The sequence below is a fragment of the Ranitomeya variabilis genome, chromosome 4 (assembly GCF_051348905.1).
Source record: "Ranitomeya variabilis isolate aRanVar5 chromosome 4, aRanVar5.hap1, whole genome shotgun sequence".
Lineage (NCBI taxonomy): Eukaryota > Metazoa > Chordata > Amphibia > Anura > Dendrobatidae > Ranitomeya > Ranitomeya variabilis.
Genome location: NC_135235.1, coordinates 68,763,873 through 68,785,004, shown reverse-complemented (window position 1 = coordinate 68,785,004; position 21,132 = coordinate 68,763,873). Strand labels below are relative to the sequence as shown.

Sequence of the window (21,132 nt, the reverse complement as noted above, 5' to 3'; positions counted from 1 at the left end):
ATGTGCAATCAATCGAGTCTTCAAAAAAAAAAAACATTCATATGTATGGAACAAATTTTTGGGAGAAACTCTTGTAACACTGCTGTCGCCTTAAAAGAAAATTATGTCAAATCCACAAAATCTGTATAGTTGGGTATGTTAATAAACTATTGGAGTGGATTTGCCACTATAACAAACTACAAATATTCTTTGAATAAGTTTCAATGGGAACACACCATTCACATGGTGTGAAAAAAGTAGCAATGTGTCTGAGTGAAGAAAAGGACTCCAAGCTAGACTAAGAAAAAACCCATACTCAAGTTAAACATTTTTGTGGTTTTTTTTTTTTTTAGCAAGAATAACCCAGAAAATAAAAAAATGCACCATTGAACAAGGTCACATATAGAAAAGATCTGCTACAGACCTTGACATTTATTATAAATGCATCCCTATGCCTGCGCTACTGTGTTACACAGGTCATAGCGACCATTCTTGGTATACATTTTTTTTTTTTAACCTTCCTGGACTACTGCTCCAAAAAGATCCAGAAGTTATGATAACATCCATATAGCCTTAATGTTTTATATATTTTCTCAAAGATGCTAAATAGATAATAAATAGATAAAAACTGTGCAGCTAGTGTACAAAAGTAAACAAGACAATATACAAATTCATGAAAGCAGAGATTATAGTACAGCTTCAATTGATACACAGTATCATGCAAACCTTAAGCAGGTAAATTGCAAACTGAGAATCTTTTAAACAATGTTTTCACAGTTTGTCAATTTGTAAAATTAAATGAAGAAATAATTTTGTGACCATAGTTTGCCTTCAAAAACAGCATAAATTGTACTAGCTCCACTTAGTTTTTGCAGAAACTCTGCAAAGAGGGTGTTCCAAACATCTTGGAGACCTAACCCCAGATCTGCAGATGGCACTTGTGCAAATCCGTTCGTCTTTGGTAAATCTGCAGGTAAACCACACTGGATTTGCTGTGGGTTTTTTTTTGTGGATTTTGTGTGGATTCCACCTGCAGATTGCTATTATGGAGCAGGTGTAAACCGCTGTGGAATCGTGCACATACCCTCAGGAACTAGCGAGTCCTAGCTACTGTCCAGAAGTGGTCTTCATGGGCAAATTGCAGTCAAAACCCATCCATCTGACAAGGAAACAAGACAAAGCAAGGCACAACACAGGAACTAGGAGATCAACATGCTAGAGCGCAATAACATAATGAGCATCTGTAGTCAATAGTGAGGTATTGTGGTTCCTTGCAAGTTTGGGGCTGCAATAGATTTGGTCAGGATAAATGTTGTCCTCAGTGATAAATACAGGCAGATACTTATTCATCATGCAATACCAGCATGGAGGAATCCGATTGGTAGTAGGTTTGGGGTCAGTGACCTGCTGTAGAATAAATTTCGAGCATGTCATTAAGAACTATCAGTGTAAAAAACACCACCTGTCCTGAAGTGATGATGTGGCCCCCACAGAGCCCAGATCACAACATTAAAACTGGGATTGTATGAAGATACAGAAGTATTTACTCAAGCTCCATCCACAGATTATCTTTGGTTAGTTCACCAAGATGTTTGGAACAAACTCCCTGTAAAGTTCCTTTAAAAACTGAGTACCTAGAAGAATTGATGTGGTTATGAAGGCAAAAGGACAGGCACACCAAATATTGAAAAGATTTGTCTTGTTCATTCACTTTGCATTTCGTTAAAAAAAATAAATAAAAAAGGTAAAAAACAGTCTTTCCCCCAACTTAAGATTTGCACAGCACTGTGTTTAATGCCCACCCTTAATATATATTTTTTTACTGATTCACATTCGTTTTAAAAATCTGAGGTTTTCTTTATACAATTTGGAGGACTAAATCCTCTAGTCCACCTCAGTCAGAGGTAAGTGATTGGCTTTTCCATAGGCTATGTTCACATCTCATATTGGCCAACGTGCATTTTCCACAAGAAGCCACAGCCCCGAGATGGACACGTTTATGCTGCTCATGTACCCCCTGAATCGGCACAAGGTTTAGCCTCACTGTCACATCATACAACCTGACGTGTTATTTGAGGATTTCAGCAGCAAGGCCACTACCAATTCCTGATAAACAGGAGGAGCTGGACAAAGTCACTCCACTGAAAATAATAGGATGGCAAAATAGTGAGGCACTTCCACTGATGGACCTTTAATGTACAGGCTTCTCCATGCCCCAGTCTGCAAAAATTGCACTATAGCAGATTTAGTATAGCTCCTGAAATCTGGGACCACCACAGAATCAGCATTTATGATACACAGTTTTACATGTACACAAGCACTCAGTGCTTAATATAACGGTCATTCGATCACAGCACCATTTCCGCATACACTTGAGCTCCATAGCTTTACACATAGCCAGTCCATAAAGCAAACAAGGCAGCGCAGTGAATGCAAGATGATCTTGCAGAAATTGACATCTGAATCGCATTTGGTAACTTCATTGCATAAGTTGGCCTTTGCCCGTGGCTGGACACATCTGGGTTTTTTTCCCTCTGTATTAGTCTTTTAAGTGCATTGGCTTATTGTGGGCCATACGCTCCTGCAGCCATTAGGAGGTTTCGCCTTGTGAAATGAAGATGGATAACAGGGGTGGATTTTGTCAAGTAGGAACCAAGTAATAAGTCTTGGCAATTTTCATGTAAGTTTAAATGACCTGTGGCACTTGTAAAGTCATCAGTCTCCAAATCTTCAAAAGCCTTTACTGCATCCCATAAACAAACTGTATTATCCATGGATCCTATAATGGATAGAGGGGAAAAAAAAAAAATCAGTGATCAGAATGGAATTATAGGGAAAGATTGGCTAGGATTCCAGCCAATTCATTGCAGAGTAAAATGCTCAAAAGCCTGTTTAAGAAAAAAAAAAAAAAAAAAAAAAAAACTCACTTCTAAAGGTACCTTCACACTAAACGACTTTGCAGCGATAACGACAGCGATCCGTGACGTTGCAGCGTCCTGGATAGCGATATCGTTGTGTTTGACACGCAGCAGCGATCTGGATCCTGCTGTGATATCGCTGGTCGTTGCTGAAAGTTCAGAACTTTATTTGGTCGTCAGATCGCCGTGTATCGTCGTGTTTGACAGCAAAAGCAACGATACCAGTGATGTTTTACAATGGTAACCAGGGTAAATATCGGGTTACTAAGCGCAGGGCCGCACTTAGTAACCCGATATTTACCCTGGTTACCATTGTAAAAGTAAAAAAAAAAAACACTACATACTCACCCTCTGATGTCTGTCACGTCCCCGGCGTCCGCGCTGCTGCTCAGAGCTTCCTGCACTGAATGTGTCAGCGCCGGCCGGAAAGCAAAGCACAACGGTGACGTCACCGCTGTGCTTTAGGGCCGGCGCTTACACAGTGCAGAGAAGCGGACGCCGGGGGACGCGACAGACACGGCAATGTAAGTATGTAGTGTTTGTTTTTTTACATTTACACTGGTAACCAGGGTAAACATCAGGTTACTAAGCGCGGCCCTGTGCTTAGCAACCTGATGTTTACCCGGGGACTTCGGCATCGTTGGTCGCTGGAGAGCTGTCTGTGTGACAGCTCTCCAGCGACCACACAGCGACGCTGCAGCGATCGGCATCGTTGTAGATATCGCTGCAGCGTCGCTTAGTGTGAAGGTACCTTAACTAGGTCAGTTGTATTTTGGTTACTCCATGATCTCAATGAGAGCAGAGATTCTGCACAGTATACAAGATCAGCGCTAGGATCCTTCCCAATCAGAAAATGGGTGAAACGTACACAAGAACAAAAGTTCTACAAAGAGGGTAGTGCTGGGGAGAAAAACACAACAAGTGTTTCCAATGCGATTCCTATCGATTTACATACATTTAGCCAGTGTTTGTTTTAGTGACAAAAAATAAATAAATAAAGGCCTCATTCACATGTCTATGTTGCACAAACGTGTGTTCTAATCGGGAAAATACAAACACATACACATTCTAATATATTGTGCTGTTCATGTGTTTTTGCACAAACCTTAGGTCTGTGCAAAACTCAGGGACAAGTCTGATTTTTCCAGTATCACAGACAAAGTGCCAATACAAATCTATGGGTTTGTGAAAAACACGTACAGCACAGAGATGGCAGTGTACCCATCTGTATTTAATCATTGGAAAAGAGAAGCTGTCATTTATATTTCCGTCCTTAAAAACACTGATACACAAAGTAAAAACAGACAAGGACCATAGGCGGATGACGCACTGATTCAAAACACAACAACGTTACCATTTTTCTTTTGACTTATCTGTTTAAAAAAACACAGATGTGTGAATAAGGCCCAAAGCCAGGGTTCTCTTATACTCAAGCCAGTGACATCTGTATGACCAGCTCTGCTGGTGCAGCACCCCAGAGTCCTGGTCGTTGCAGTACTGATGCTCCGCCGCTAAGGGGAGCTATGGTACATCTGATGGCACTGAAGGAGTCCACCTGACCAGGTATCACAGACACCAATGCACTTCACAGTCTGGCCTCCAGGGGGAGCTAAGGGCGCTATGTATTAGGCCACTCCTCACATACTGGTAAAACTAGGGGTTAGATAGGAAGTTAGAGAGAAGCTGACTGGGAATCGAACAGGCAACATCCTGTGGCAGAGGGTGTTGCGGGGAGAGACTCAGGGGGGTCCTTGTCAGGGGTGGGATCCTGGCAGAGACCTAGCGAACCAGAGAGAACATAAAGGGACCGCGCCTGCACTTCCTTGCGGCGGTACCCCAAGAAAGGACAAGAAGCGAGGTTTATTGTGCTGAGTGAGAAACGAGATCAACGCAACAAGGAGAATACCAGTAGGAGTCGTGCTGTAAGACGAGGCAACATCCTACTGAGGCGCGTAGCCGGTGGCCGGAACGCCGAGGAAGTATTGAGCTCCAGGCCTTACTTCAAACCTACGGCAGGACAGTCAGTTATAGGCGGGCTGTCTCACTCAAATCACCTAATAAGACATAGGGGGCAACAACTGGAAAGTGGTGACTCTAGGGTCCCGGAAGAGCTCCGAGCCTACCCGTCATACGGGTGCGTCCTAGCCATATGATCTGGGGGACGAAGAAGAACATCATAATCGAGTTGTGAGGGAACTTCAGAAACAGACAACAGTTGTGGGGACTATCCCGTAAGCACAGCAGGGGAGGACCACAACACACAAGCGCTAGAAGGTAGGCACAGATTTCCACCTGCAAAGGGAACTCTGGAGGTGCCATCGGACCGGCCGGACTTGCGCAGCCTGGTTAACCGTATTCCGGACTGAGGATCCTGAAGCCTTCAGTAAAGAGGTAAAGAGACTGCAACCTGGTGTCCTCGTTATTTACTGCGGCCTGCACCACATCATAACATCACCACTACACCCTCCACCTTCATTGTACGCCCCTCAGCAGGGTCACGGACCGGGTCCAGCCACCGTGACAACCCCAGAGCAGAGACTCAGAGGCCCGGTACCGGGTACCCCTCGGCCCCGCGGCAGTGGGGGCGCTACACTGGCATGCATACATACATAGAGGATAAGTGCCGGGGCCGCCTGCTGTGGAGATGCACTACCCCGATTCCCAGGCCCAGACTAGTGAACGCTGCTTTTCCCCACATGAACTACTGGTTTGTCGCAAAAAGGGAAACCTATGTGCATAGGCAGCACACTAACTGGGCAGCACACTAACTGAATAAACGCTCATTTTAATTAGAGCTTAAGAAATTCAAACAGATACAAATATTAAATTATCTGGCAACATCTAAGTGTTGAAAAAGTTAAACATACCTGATGCTAAAATTTCTCCATCACGACTAAATTTAAGTGCATAGATTGTGTTTGAGTGACCCTTTAACTCTTCAACCATCAATCCATGGCCAATGTCCCAAAGCAAGACTCTGGCATCTGCTCCCCCGCTGGCTAGAAACTTTCCATTAGGAGAAAAGGTCAAGGAGTGAATAGGTCCCTGCAGAAATATACAAGTCGCATATCAATCGGCATCCAAAGTTTTCAGAGAAATAGAAATCATTGATCAGGTCTCAATCCTACAGCAGAATATATACATATCATATATAAATCAAGATTCAAGCATCTTCCATAGTTTTAATAGGCACTAGGTCTAAATACAACAACCAAAAGCTGGAGGTGTTTGTACGTTACCTTGTGTCCAGTAAAGATCCTTACACAGTTCCCATTGAGAACATCCCATAGCCGGACTGTCCTGTCTGTAGAGCCAGTGGCTATGTAGTTAGCATTTGGATGGAAACGAGTACTTATGACATCTGCCAAATGGCCAGCAAATATACGAAGTGGCTGATAGTGGTCAGTGGCCCATAAGCTGAAAATGGCAACAAGGGTAAAGTTAGGTATATTTACAGAATTCAGTCACACGTTCTGTACAGAAATGTGTAGTTAAGAAGAAATCGTTTCTCTGCAAATTATTTTGCCACTACATGATCACTATGGATTAAATGAATAAATATGACGGCGCCAGATATGGTGTAAGTGTACACAAATTCAGTAACACACACACACTCTTACCGTGCAACTCTATCATGTCCTCCAGAAACAAAGTAATAACCAAATGGAGAGAACTGTGCATCCCATACAGGATAGTTGTGACCTTTGTATGCTACCAGGCAGGTGAAGGTCTGCAGACTCCATAGCCGGACAGTGCCGTCTTCTGAACTGGATAATAAGTAGTTCCTAGAAGACAAGAGTTATATAGATACACATGTATGAACTATGGATGCTTTCCAGTCATCACGTTTCATGCTGACCATATTCCTCTCACCTGTCTGGGCTGAAGCTGGTTGCATATACAGGACCACTGTGACCAAATAAGACTTTAATCTCACTGGCGGTTTTCTCATCCATAATTCGCTCCAATACGTCATCTGATTCCTTGTCAATCAAGTTAAGATCTTGACAGGGGAAAAAAAAATTAAATTAGATACGGTACTTTAGATATTCAGCAACTTAAGACAAATGGGTTCTGCATTTGCAAAAGGTCTTCACTTAGGTTGAGAGGTGGCAAAACTCCACAAAGTATCCACAACCATGCCCAAAGTAGTGGTTTTAGGTTTAGTTTTATGTCCTGCTTTACTTGATCGGCCTGATTAAAGCCTTCAGAAAATAGAGGCCAAACAGTGATCAATAGGAGAGGCTTTAACTAGCCGTGTATTACAGACATGGATCATTGGTCCACACAAATTACAGAGCAGCCCTCATCTGCCTCATGAGAGGACTCCTTGTTTGTCATAACAGGACAACCCCTTTAAAAAGTTACTATAGGCATGAGCCTGTATTATTCAGTAGCTTTTCTCAAGGCTTACTGCTCTACCATTGGCTTAAGTTCTAAAATACAATCCTGTGCTGTACAGAGGTGGAATAAAAGTTTCTTACCAGATGTGCTTTTAACACTACGTAATTTTTTAGGCGTCAAACTCCAGACACGCACGGTGGAATCAGAGAAGCCTCCTGCGATCATGCTGGAATCATCAGTGACATCCACTGCGGTAAGGCCCTGCATGGAAATTAGGAACAGTTTTATACATGGGCAGCGCCATTTTTCCCCACTTTTTTTTTTTTTAAATCTGATTAAAGAAAAAGTAGGTGAGGGGACATTTTCAACATACTTGATATGCATTGAGAAATGTGTAAAAACATATTGACGGTAAAAAGTCTGGACCAAGTCGCACACGCTTCGCTGCTTCCTTCATTATCATGATTTTATCAAGTTTGTCAGAATCTTTCAACTCTGGGAGAGGTATCCTAAGAGTAAAAACAAAATGAAAATGCAATGAAAAAAAATGTATTAACAAATGTAATTCAGAATTCCAACAGGATACAGGTAAAAATACAAAACTGGTGGAGGTGTAACCTTCTGTGATTGGTTTCTCCCATGCAGCTGCATTGTGTGCATGCTAAGGCTACATTCACACATCTGTGAGCTGTAGGGTTTTTTCACAGACCCATATTTCATTAATTCACACACATCAGTTTTGAAAACTCATCCATGTGTCTGATCCGTGAGACTTGGAGCAGGTCCTATTCTCATCCATTTTGAGAATCAGACTCGGCCAATTAAAGTCTATGGAGATCAATTAGATAGATGGAAAATAAAAAAAAAATTTTTAAAAAAAAAACACAACTTGTTAAATCAGAGTTCCATCCAAATTTAACTCATACAAGGTTAAAAGGGGTATTCCAATCCCTACAATTCTACCCCAATATTTAGATATGATATTAGCAAGTACTTCCAATTAGAAATGTAGTATAGTTCTTCTGATTTGCTACGTCATTTACCCCATGCGCAGGGCACAGCAGTAGCTTAGGCATCCATGATTACATCCACTCATAGTTACCGTTAGTTAGCGGTTTGCGGTTGTAATCATGGATACTAAAAGCTACTGAAATGCCCAGCACATGAGGTAAATCAGAAGAACTATACATTTATAACTGGAGGTACTTGCTAATAATCACATCTAAATATTGGGGTATGATCTTGGAGATGGGAATACCCCTTTAAAGCAAATCTGTCAGTAGGATCAACACTCCTAAGCTGTCTACATGGATATGTAGGTCATAGGAAGCTAACTAAGTGATCTGATGTCTTATTCCAAAGAAATCCACATTTTTCTTAATTTATATAGTGAGCTGTTAAGATCTATGGGACCGACATAGATCTCCCTGAGAATCTGCCTCCAGAGCTTATTGTAAATGAAAGGGGTTACCAGTGTGAGACGTGTAGTGACAGACTACTCCCCTAACCTACAAGGCTCACACTGGATTTCTCTGTAAAATGATATCAGATCGCAGGTATCAAGGTGTCATTTTATAGGTCCTACATGCCCATATAGACCGCTTAGTAGGGTTGTTCCTACTGACAGATTGCCTTTAACTTTCACTTCATATGTGGCAAAAAGCTGTAGGTTATAGTGTACGGAACAGAGGCATGGCCACTACAAGACAACTCCCAGTAGCTCAATAGGAAAACACGGCACACTGTAGACTCAGGTCAAACTCTTGATAAGTCTCCATCCCCATCTTAATGGATCAGTCAGAAACATTAAACTTGGATCCTCATAACTTTAATGACAGTTTGTAAAACAGATGAGCGCATGGTACGATCCAAGTGTCATTGATCAGTTTTAAATCGGAGTGTATGGCTCAATGAAACTATGGGTCAGTGATGACCGAGGAGAAACGGAAAAAACAAACAAAAAAAAAAAAACAGTATACAACAAATCACAGGCTCCAATTACGCGTTTTAATCACAGCTCTTCTACACTAAAGACATTGACGTGTGATACCATATTTCAATGTGTATATATATATATATATATATATATATATATAAACAATGGGGTCTAAGAGATAGGGCCCCTAGCAAATGAACATTTATCATCATCTTGTGGCTATACATTAGTTACCCCTTAGAATAAGGTCAACATAACCAATGCCAACACAATAAGATATATATTTTAACCCCTTAGTGACGGAGCCAATTTTTTTTAATCTGACCACTGAATTTATGTGGTAACTCTGGAACGCTTCAACAAATCCCAGTGATTTTGAGAATGTTTTTTCGTGACACATTATACTTTATAATAGTAAATTTAAGGCGATATTTTGTGTTTATTTATAAAAAACAGTCAGAAATTTGAGAAAAATTGAAAATTGCTAATTTTTTAACAACTTTGATTGATTATCCCTTTAAGCCAGATAGTCACACCACAGCAAAACATTAATAAATAACATTTCCCACATGCCTACTTTACATCAGCACCATTTGTAAAATGTTCTTTTATTTTGTTAGCATTTTAGGAGGAGGTTTAAAAATGTAGCAGCAATTTTTCATTTTTTCACGGAAATTTGCAAAATGTATTTTTATAGGGACCTATCCATGTTTGAAGTGCCTTTAGGGGTCCCATATATTGGGAAACCCCCAAAAGTGATACCATTTTAAAAACAGCACCACCCGACATATTGAAAGCTGCAGTTAGGTAGTTTATTAACCCTTCAGGTGATTTTCAGGAATTAATGCAAAGTGGCATGACAAATGAAAATGTGTATTTTCACCACCTAAATGCCGCTAACTTCTGAACAGGTTACAACAGCCATCAGACTCTAAGGCCACTATTTGGTCATGAACTGCCATGGCAAACATCAGGACCACACAATCATGATCTCAGGGCACCAATTGGGATAAATAGGAAGCCCCCACACTCTGTTAACCATTTTTATGATGTAGTCACTTGACAGCAGCATCTAAAGGGTTAAACAGATTTGGAAGGTGCAAACACTGATCGTGGCTGATGCAGCAAGTTGTCAGCTATAGTGTACAGCCGAGAGCTGCTGGATTGTCACCTGTATGGGGATGCTATTCTCTTATATCTCAGTTAAAAGACGTATTGGCTGTCATTAAGGGGTTAAAGTCGACCTTGAAATTAAGTTCTAGGATGCAAAGCAGCATTTCACAACCTAGTAATCAGCCATACATTTGTCTCCTGCAGGAAACCATACTATATTTGCCTGCCATTCAAATAAATTGTTAACTATTAAACAAAATGGATGAGTCCAGTCCACGTGGGGCCAAGCTTTTATAGTGAAAATTAAGCAACGCTGCGCACAAATAGGGAGTTAATTACTACATTATTTGAACAGTTAAGCTAGCCCCCTTTGGTCATGGCCGATGCATAAAAAAATGAAAAGGGTGAGGTGGCTTAGATACGGAAACTCAATAAGCCAGCCCCTGCTTACAGAGCACTGCAATACTATGATTAAGTGATGCCATGGCCAAAGCAGATATCAGGAGATTCTGGCCCCTTCGGTAAATAAAATCTGAGTAAATTGTGTGAAAGTTTATAAGTTATATAACTTGGTATATTACATATTTAAACTTTGCTTCTCAAACTGAGTCCTTTTAAATGTAGTTGTGATCGCTTAGATCCAAGGCGGCATAATTTCTTGTGTTCAGGTTTTTGAGGACAATCTGTATGTTTATAAAGCTGCAATGAAAAGGCTTCTGGATCAGCACTCAAGAACCTCTCTCCTGATGCATAAAACATATATAGGGGTCGTGTTCACTAGATACCCTTCCTTTAGCAGGAATCCAAAGTTTTAAAATCACAAAAAAAATAAAAAATAGCCAGAATCTGAATTGTCAAAATGATAAATACCTAAACCCCCATACCTATTCTGCGGAGGAGCATGAGGGTCCTGCTTCTTACTTTTTGAACCAATACTATCCTTTTTTGGCTTCTTTTTCTTTGGCTTGCCTTCCTCATTTTCCCCTTCTTCATCTTCGTCATCCAAGGGCACCTCAATCTCCGGCTCTTTTAGAAGACCATAAAACACCTATAAAAGGAATAAAAGTTAATAAAGCTCCGTCGACCTAGGATCTTCATCGAACGGACAGGGCTAGGACACACCAGTGCTACATTATAGGGAGCAAAGAAATCTTAACACTTTGCCACTGCTGAAAAAACATGCTGGCGAACAGTAGAGGAAAGATCTCTAGATTGACAGGAGCCAAGGAAAATACCTTCTGTCTAGGAAAGGGATGATTGTTCGCTTCTGCCCAAGGGGGTCACTTTATACAATAGTTTCCTCTTAATAGCACAAACCTTGACTTTATTTGCTTCCCTTCTTGCTTCTCCGGAGAGGCTGCCCACCATTGCATCAATCTGTTGCTTGCTACGTGGCATGCCATCAAAGATATCAATATACAGATGTTCCTGGACTATGCTCCAGATCTGATTGTTCTGCCTCTCCTGTAGATGACGCTTCAGCAGCTGATAAGAGTCCCGGGATATTCGCAAAACAAATTTGCTCGTCCTAAAGTCAAGCATGGTCTCGTTTCCCTTCATGTGCTCTTTTTTAGTGAGGCTGACCAAAATCCGCAGATCATCTTCATAGTAACATTCCTGGTCTCCGTGAAATCTATAAGAAAGCACAGAAAAAAAAAATTGTGGTATATAATAAATAAGCAATATGTTCTTTATACTTGTCATTAGGACATAAGTTGAATGTGAGGAGCTAGAAAAAAGGGGACACAGCCAAGACGCCAGAGATTGGAAGAAAACCACAAGTGCAAAAACTCAATTCAGTTGTATAAAAGCACCATAGTTGCATGCTATTGAGAGGACTGCAGCTTTGCTTTGGACTAACGGTAGATAAATAGTTAAAAATCAGTCAATAACATTATAAAAAGTCACAATGTGGCCTTATCCTTAAGGTATACTCTTCTGAAGGCACCTCCTATCCATATCCCCTATTTTAGCATACAGAGAACAGAGGGATGTCTCCCCCACACACGCATGCGCCCCTAGACGCTTCATTCAATGTCCAAGGTGACAATAGGGACTTATAATTTCAGGATTGTGTCCATCAGCCCGTAGACATTGAACTGAGGAATAATGTACATATGTTGCATTCAAAGACACAACCACAGTGAGAAGTGGAGGTAGCAAAAAGGACTCCAGAATCCTTTTCCATTGATTGATAAGGATCCCAGCAAGAAGGCTATGTGCCCACGCTCAGGAAAGTGTGCAGAATTCTCCTGAGCAAATCTGTACTACTTTCACAGGAAATCCGAACGCGTATTTTTCGCTTTTTTTTTTTTTTTTTTTTTGGCGGATTTTTCACGGAACTTCCCAATGCAATAATATAGCGGGAAATCTGCAAAAAATCCGCAAAATTAATGAACATGCTGCGTTTTTTCCACGATGCGTTTTTATCGTGGAAAAAAATGCAACATGTGCACAAAAATTGCGGAATGCATTAAAAATGATGGGATGCTTAATGTAAGCGTTTAAGCATTTTTGCAGCGGAAAACCGTCGAAAAAATGCGAAAAATCCAGAACATGTGCACATAGCCTTAGACATTCACCCCTATCATGTGTATAGGCAATGAAAGTCTTATTGTGAGAAAACGCTTTTAATTACACAATTTAATGGATACATAACTGCCGACAACTGACCAACCCCGGACTTCCCCCTTATATGGTGAACTATTGTAGAAGTGAAGTATTACCACTCTTCTGTGCGGTTGGTGCAGTTTGAGGGCAAGTAGGTACCATACTAATATACATACTCGATGTGCAGTTAATGCCGTCACACTAGCAGTATTTGGTCAGTATTTTACATCAGTATTTGTAAGCCAAAACCAGGAGTGGAACAATTAGAGGAAAAGTATAGTAGAAACATATGCACCACTTCTGCATTTATCACCCACTCCTGGTTTTGGCTTACAAATACTGATGTAAAATACTGATCAAATACTGCTAGTGTGACGGCAGCCTTAGACCGTCCAATCATTTGCAATGGTTGAAGCAAGGAATGGGCATGAATGTGTTTAACATGCCCAATCCTCTGCTTTGCCATAAGGTACCTTCACACTGAACGATATCGCTAGCGATCCGTGACGTTGCAGCGTCCTGGATAGCGATATCGTTGTGTTTGACAGGCAGCAGCGATCAGGATCCTTCTGTGCCATCGTTGGTCGGAGCAGAAAGGCCAGAACTTTATTTCGTCGCTGGATCTCCCGTAGACATCGCTGAATCGGCGTGTGTGATGCTGATTCAGCGATGTCTTCACTGGTAACCAGGGTAAACATCGGGTTACTAAGTGCAGGGCCGCGCTTAGTAACCCGATGTTTACCCTGGTTACCAGCGCAAACGTAAAAAAACCAAACACTACATACTTACATTCCGGTGTCTGTCCCCCGGCGCTGTGCTTCTCTGCACTGTGTAAGCGCCGGCCGGAAAGCAGAGCACAGCGGTGACGTCACCGCTGTGCTTTCCGGCTGGCGCTTACACAGTGCAGAGAAGCACAGCGCCGGGGGACAGACACCGGAATGTAAGTATGTAGTGTTTGGTTTTTTACGTTTGCGCTGGTAACCAGGGTAAACATCGGGTTACTAAGCGCGGCCCTGCACTTAGTAACCCGATGTTTACCCTTGTTACCAGGGGACTTCGCATAGTTGGTCGCTGGAGAGCTGTCTGTGTGACAGCTCTCCAGCGACCACACAGTGACGCTGCAGCATCGCTAAATGTGACGGTACCTATCCACCAGAGTTAGCAATGCATTCCCTTCCCCCTTTCCAAATAATAACTAAGCTTATAGTAGCCAGGTTGAGTGTCATTGTACTCACTTATCAAAGAAAGATTTGGCTTTATTTTCATGCTGGTTGTATACAAGCTCCAGATACATATGTACAAACAATGGGTAGAATAGCTGAGACAGCTCCGCTCGATGACAGTCCAGGACAGACTCTATGAATCTCTTCAGACTACTGTAATAATCCTCATACAGGGCTGGATCCCCTTGCTGGGTGTAGGCAGACAGAACAGCGCTGACGTCGGGCTGATCTTGGGGGCCGCTATTCAATGGAGCTGAAGAGAGAAAAGAATCCAGATTGTTGGAATGACATGAAAACTATATTTAAATGTACACATGACAAATGGGAAAAAAAACAAATACCAACTATCCATTAAGGCAACAGATCTTTAAAGGGAACCTATCAGCTGATTCATAACTTCCTTGGGTGCGGCATGAATCAAAGCTTGGTTGCTTAATTGCAGCCAGTTATACAGTTCTCCGAAACACTGGCATTTCAGAAAAGTCATACTTTGAAGAGCTGACCAAGAAAGGCTAGATGACTGCTTTGGCTTCTCCCCGCCCCAGTGATTTACACGTCTCTCCCATTGTACATACACTGGAGAAACTTGTCAATCACATGGAGCAGTAAGCAGACTTCTCGTCTCTTCCAACAAGAACTTAAAACTGACTTTTCCGAAGTGCCGCAGTGTTTCAGAGAAACACAGTCCTGGCTGCAATCATGTAGCCAGGTTCTGATTCATCTGGTTAGTGGTCAGGGGCCCCCCATCTTATCACAATGTCATTCTCCTTCTTGCTTCATGAGGAAGATGCGTCCCTATATCATCCACACAGGCTTCCGGCATCACACTCCTGCATAAGCGTACTTCTATGTCCTGCTGAGGAGCCAGGAAAAGTCAAAAAGCCCCAGCGCATATCCACACTGCCGTACTTTACTCTGCACTAGTCAGGGCATGAGCGTGATGCCGGGGAGCCTATGTGGATGATGTAGGATGCATCATCCATGCGAAGCAAGAAGGAGGGTAGTGATCTCAAGAAGATTGGAGGTGCCGGACCAAGCCCAGCGACACCCCTCAGTCCAGACAGACCCACAGGAGTGTACGATAAAAGCTTTTTCCTCTCTTTCAGGTCGGGTTAGGGGCAGATACACAACATTACAGAAATCTTAATATCAGGCCTGAAAGGTGGTGGCTGTATCTCATCAGCCAAATTTGGTGACAGGTTCCCTTTAATGAAAGAAACCGAAGATGTAAGCAATCCAAAAATGCTTGTTATGGGCAAAGTAAATGAACCTGTGATCACTATGGAGATGATGTTGCACATAATTGAGTTACCAGAGATGCGGCTGTATTCAGAAAATATGGAATAAAATGAAAAGCAATGTGAAAAAAAACCTGCATCCAATATAGAGGAACATTACCTTCCTGTAAGGCTGCGTGCCCATGATCGGCAATAGTAGCGTTTTGGACAATACGTATTTTTGCTGTGTTCTACATTACAAGCATTTATAGAAATCCCAGGCCTACTGTGCATCCATTTACCACAGCGTATACTCACCCGCGGTGTGGGTTTCCAAGCCGCAGCATTTCAAGTTCTGTAGTGGGGATGCTAGTCTCCTGTATTTTCCCCAATAAACATTCATTAAATGCTGTAAATCTGCGTATTTCCAAAAACACATGCATTTATGTAGAATGCAGTGAAAGTATGCTACATCCAAAACACTACTACTCCTGATTGTGGGCAGGCAGCATTGTACAATAGCCAGGATTATGCAAAAATTCCCAGACCCAAGAATAAATCACAGCAGACCTGACTATAAAGGGCATGTAACCTTTAAGATGCAAGTGTATCATCTGTGCAGTGTAAATATTTATCCGATACATTGTATACATGGTGTGAGATCTCTGCAGTAGGCATACAGCACACTTACATAAGTTACTACATGTATCTGTGTATACAGTGTATGCAATGTTAGCTAAAATGAGAGCAGTGCAGAATAACTCCAATTGTAAACAGTGTCACACACAGGGAAATAAGAGCTTAGTCTGGGCTGTCAGTGAAGGGAGTAAGTGATAAGGAAGGTGTGAAATGGGATAAGACAATAAAAGGTCTTTATTGTAGACAAGCCTTTAAACTGATGGGATTTTTTCCTCAATTGTATACAAAAGAGGACTGATCCAAGAGAAGGCTGATCGAAGGTGATGAGGACAATCATGGGGTCATAAAAAGTGACAACTTAATTCGGCCCAATAAACTCTAAAATAGGAATTATTCTGAGATTTTCCTCTTTATGGACTAGTAGGGTTTATAACCTGGGTCCTGAGGCTTGTACCCCGATAGTGGAGCACAGCATCTGTTAACTGACTGTAAAATGTATAAGTCAGAAATATGCATTACAGAATAAACCATGTGCACTATTAGAATATATGTACATTAGTCAGAATTATACATGCTGTATAGTGTATAATACATGTATCATGTTACATTACTATACATTTACAAGTAATGTGTGCATTTATACAAGTATAATTCCACATATAGTATCAGGTAAACATTAATTACATGTATATATTTATACTAGTGTAATGTAACTAAGCACATTACATTAGTGCAACCCTAAATGCACATGTAATCTGTACATATTAGCTACATTAGTATATACATCATATATGTAACATTACATTGTGGTGCTACACACGTAATATATGTACACAGCTGATCTGACACTCCTGTGGTGCCACACACACGTAATATATGTACATATTAGCTTAGTACACAGCTGATCTATGACACTCCTGTGATGCTACATACACGTTATATATACACATTATATTAGTACACATTATATAGGACACTCCTACATACATATGTTATATGTACACATTATATAGGACACTCCTGTGATGCTACATACACGTTATATATACACATTATATAGGACACTCCTGTGATGCTACATGCACGTTATATATACACATTATATTAGTACACATTATATAGGACACTCTTGTGATGCTACATGCACGTTATATATACACATTATATTAGTACACATTATATAGGACACTCCTACATACATATGTAATATATGTACACATTATATAGGACACTCCTGTGATGCTACATACACGTTATATATACACATTATATTAGTACACATTATATAGGACACTCCTACATACATATGTAATATATGTACACATTATATAGGACACTCCTGTGATGCTACATACACGTTATATATACACATTATATTAGTACACATTATATAGGACACTCCTGTGATGCTACATACACGTTATATATACACATTATATAGGACACTCCTGTGGTGCCACACACACGTAATATATGTACATATTAGCTTAGTACACAGCTGATCTATGACACTCCTGTGATGCTACATGCACGTTATATATACACATTATATTAGTACACATTACATAGGACACTCCTGTGATGCTACATGCACGTTATATATACACATTATATTAGTACACATTATATAGGACACTCCTGTGATGCTACATGCACGTTATATATACACATTATATTAGTACACATTACATAGGACACTCCTGTGATGCTACATGCACGTTATATATACACATTATATTAGTACACATTATATAGGACACTCCTGTGATGCTACATGCACGTTATATATACACATTATATTAGTACACATTATATAGGACACTCCTGTGATGCTACATACACGTTATATATACACATTATATAGGACACTCCTGTGGTGCCACACACACGTAATATATGTACATATTAGCTTAGTACACAGCTGATCTATGACACTCCTGTGATGCTACATACACGTTATATATACACAATATATTAGTACACAGCTGATCTATGACACACCTGTGATGCTACATGCACGTTATATATACACATTATATTAGTACACATTATATAGGACACTCCTGTGATGCTACATACACGTTATATATACACATTATATTAGTACACATTATATAGGACACTCCTGTGATGCTACATACACGTTATATATACACATTATATAGGACACTCCTGTGATGCTACATACACGTTATATATACACATTATATTAGTACACAGCTGATCTATGACACTCCTGTGATGCTACATACACGTTATATATACACAATATATTAGTACACAGCTGATCTATGACACTCCTGTGATGCTACATGCACGTTATATATACACATTGTATTAGTACACATTATATAGGACACTCCTACATACATATGTAATATATGTACACATTACATAGGACACTCCTGTGATGCTACATACACGTTATATATACACATTATATTAGTACACATTATATAGGACACTCCTGTGATGCTACATACACGTTATATATACACATTATATTAGTACACAGCTGATCTATGACACTCCTGTGATGCTACATACACGTTATATATACACAATATATTAGTACACAGCTGATCTATGACACTCCTGTGATGCTACATGCACGTTATATATACACATTATATTAGTACACATTATATAGGACACTCCTGTGATGCTACATGCACGTTATATATACACATTATATTAGTACACATTATATAGGACACTCCTGTGATGCTACATACACGTTATATATACACATTATATTAGTACACATTATATAGGACACTCCTGTGGTGCCACACACACGTAATATATGTACATATTAGCTTAGTACACAGCTGATCTATGACACTCCTGTGATGCTACATACACGTTATATATACACATTATATTAGTACACATTATATAGGACACTCCTACATACATATGTAATATATGTACACATTATATAGGACACTCCTGTGATGCTACATGCACGTTATATATACACATTATATTAGTACACATTATATAGGACACTCCTGTGATGCTACATGCACGTTATATATACACATTATATTAGTACACATTACATAGGACACTCCTGTGATCCTGCACTAGCTGTATATGATGCCGCACACGTGTGGCCGGTCTGTACCGCCGACTTGTGCCGGCTCGGCGTACACATGCAGGCGCGGTGCCGGTCCTCCCCGGGCGTGCACGGACTCACCTTTCCCCGGCAGGACCCCCGCGCCGGCTCCGCTGTTGGCGGCCGCTCCCCCGCTCCCCGCGGTCACCCGGCTCAGCAGCGTCTGCTCCCCGCCATCCTGCTCGCTGGGCTGCTCGGGGCTGAGGCTCGGCGCGTCCTCCCCGTCCAGGATCCCGGTCTCCCGGAGCAGGATGTCCGCGGACTCCTTCAGGTTACTTTTCTTGAGAAACTGCAGCACAGCCAGCAGCGTCTGCCGGTCCGGAGCATCCGTGCTCCCCGCCTGTGGGGTGACCGCTGCCGGGGCTGCAGCCTGGGGACTCGGAGCCTTTGGAGACGCTCCATTCCCGTTCCCGAGCGCCGGCTCCTCATTGTCGGCACACGCCGGGGTCTCCTGCTTCACGTCGTCCTGGAGCTCGGGCTCCGTCTTCACCGACACACTCGCCTCATCTGGCGCCGCCGCCATCTTGGAGCGGGAGTTTATTCTATACGACGTCGCGTTTTACGTTACCATGGGCGTGGTGAAGGTCACTTCCGGGCTCCTGTGGCTGCTGACAGGAGGACAGGGCTGGAGGAGTAGTCAGGAGGACGGCGGCTGTGTAGTGTGCGGTCTGACTGGCGCCACAACATGCGTTACTGTGCACTGTCATTGCCGTGCGGCTTCTCTGCGGTTTTTATCTATATAAAAATGATTAACCCTTTGAAAACCTGACCACATTTCATGGTTTTTTTCTCCCCTTCTTTCAGGAGCCATAACTGCGCCATTCACGTTACTGTATAATGTACTGAAAAAAAACAAAGAAAAAATTCTAAGTCCCGGGGAATGGAGAAAATAAAGATACGTTTCGGCCGTTGTTTTCCGAGTTTGTTTTTTACTTTGTTCATATTAAATAGTAAATATTGCCGGGTCACGTGATGCTCCAGGACGCGGTAATCTCTCAGACGCCACACTTGTTAGGTTTTTTATTATTATTTTAGCGGCTAATCTGCTGCCCTGTGTAATGTGGACCGGGGCCTGCGCATCAATCCTCTCAGCTCTATTTCTAGTTCTCCTCCTCTTCGATCAAAATACTCCTAAAAATACTTTCAAAACTTTATTTTTTCTATGGGAAATAGATTTTCTGTTCATATAATGATATTTTGTTTCTATTTTTAACTTAATTTTTTTTTTTTTTAAATTGTGTCTATGTTTTTTGGCGTGTGGGAGGATTATAAGTATTGTAGTATTCGGTTACTATATGTGATCTGGTCATGTTGTTGCGGTAATTGTACCTTGTATGGGGTATTATTCGGTCATTATGTGGTCTGGTCATGATGTGGTATTTGTCCCTTGTATATATTATTTGGTCACTATGTGGTGGTAATATGTGGTCTGGCCATGGTGTTGTGGTATTTGTCCCTTGTATGTGATATTACTTTGTCACTATGTGGTGCAGGGGCAGACACTGACAGCTTGGGGCCCACGTGCAAGAAATGTGTCTATATATATATACAGTGCCTAAAAGTAGTATTCAACCCCCTGCAGATTTAGCAGGTTTAATAAGATGCAAATAAGTTAGAGCCTTCAAACTTCAAACAAGAGCAGGATTTATTAACAGATGCATAAATCTTACAAACCAAAAAGTTTTGTTGCTCAGTTAAATTTTTATAAATTTTAAACATAAAAGTGTGGGTCAATTATTATTCAACCCCTAGGTTTAATATTTTGTGGAATAACCTTTGTTTGCAATTACAGCTAATAATCGTCTTTTCTAAGACCTGATCAGGCCGGCACAGGTCTCTGGAGTTATCTTGGCCCACTCCTCCATGCAGATCTTCTCCAAGTTATCTAGGTTCTTTGGGTGTCTCATGTGGACTTTAATCTTGAGCTCCTTCCACAAGTTTTCAATTGGGTTAAGGTCAGGAGACTGACTAGGCCACTGCAACACCTTGATTTTTTGCCTCTTGAACCAGGCCTTGGTTTTCTTGGCTGTGT

General features: G+C 41.3%; 1 protein-coding gene across 1 annotated transcript; it reads right to left on the bottom strand.

Moving 5' to 3' along the window:
• Positions 1–283: 283 nt before the first annotated feature.
• TAF5 (TATA-box binding protein associated factor 5) lies at positions 284–19,688 on the bottom strand. Its single transcript, XM_077258673.1, has 11 exons — positions 19,182–19,688; positions 14,136–14,376; positions 11,608–11,923; positions 11,175–11,338; positions 7,615–7,750; positions 7,382–7,502; positions 6,771–6,900; positions 6,518–6,682; positions 6,137–6,314; positions 5,765–5,942; positions 284–2,758 (listed from the first exon to the last, which is right to left on the bottom strand). The coding sequence occupies exons 1-11, from the start codon at positions 19,621–19,623 to the stop codon at positions 2,541–2,543; spliced, it is 2,289 nt and encodes a 762-aa protein (XP_077114788.1). The 5' UTR covers positions 19,624–19,688; the 3' UTR covers positions 284–2,540.
• Between the last annotated feature and the right edge of the window lie 1,444 nt (positions 19,689–21,132).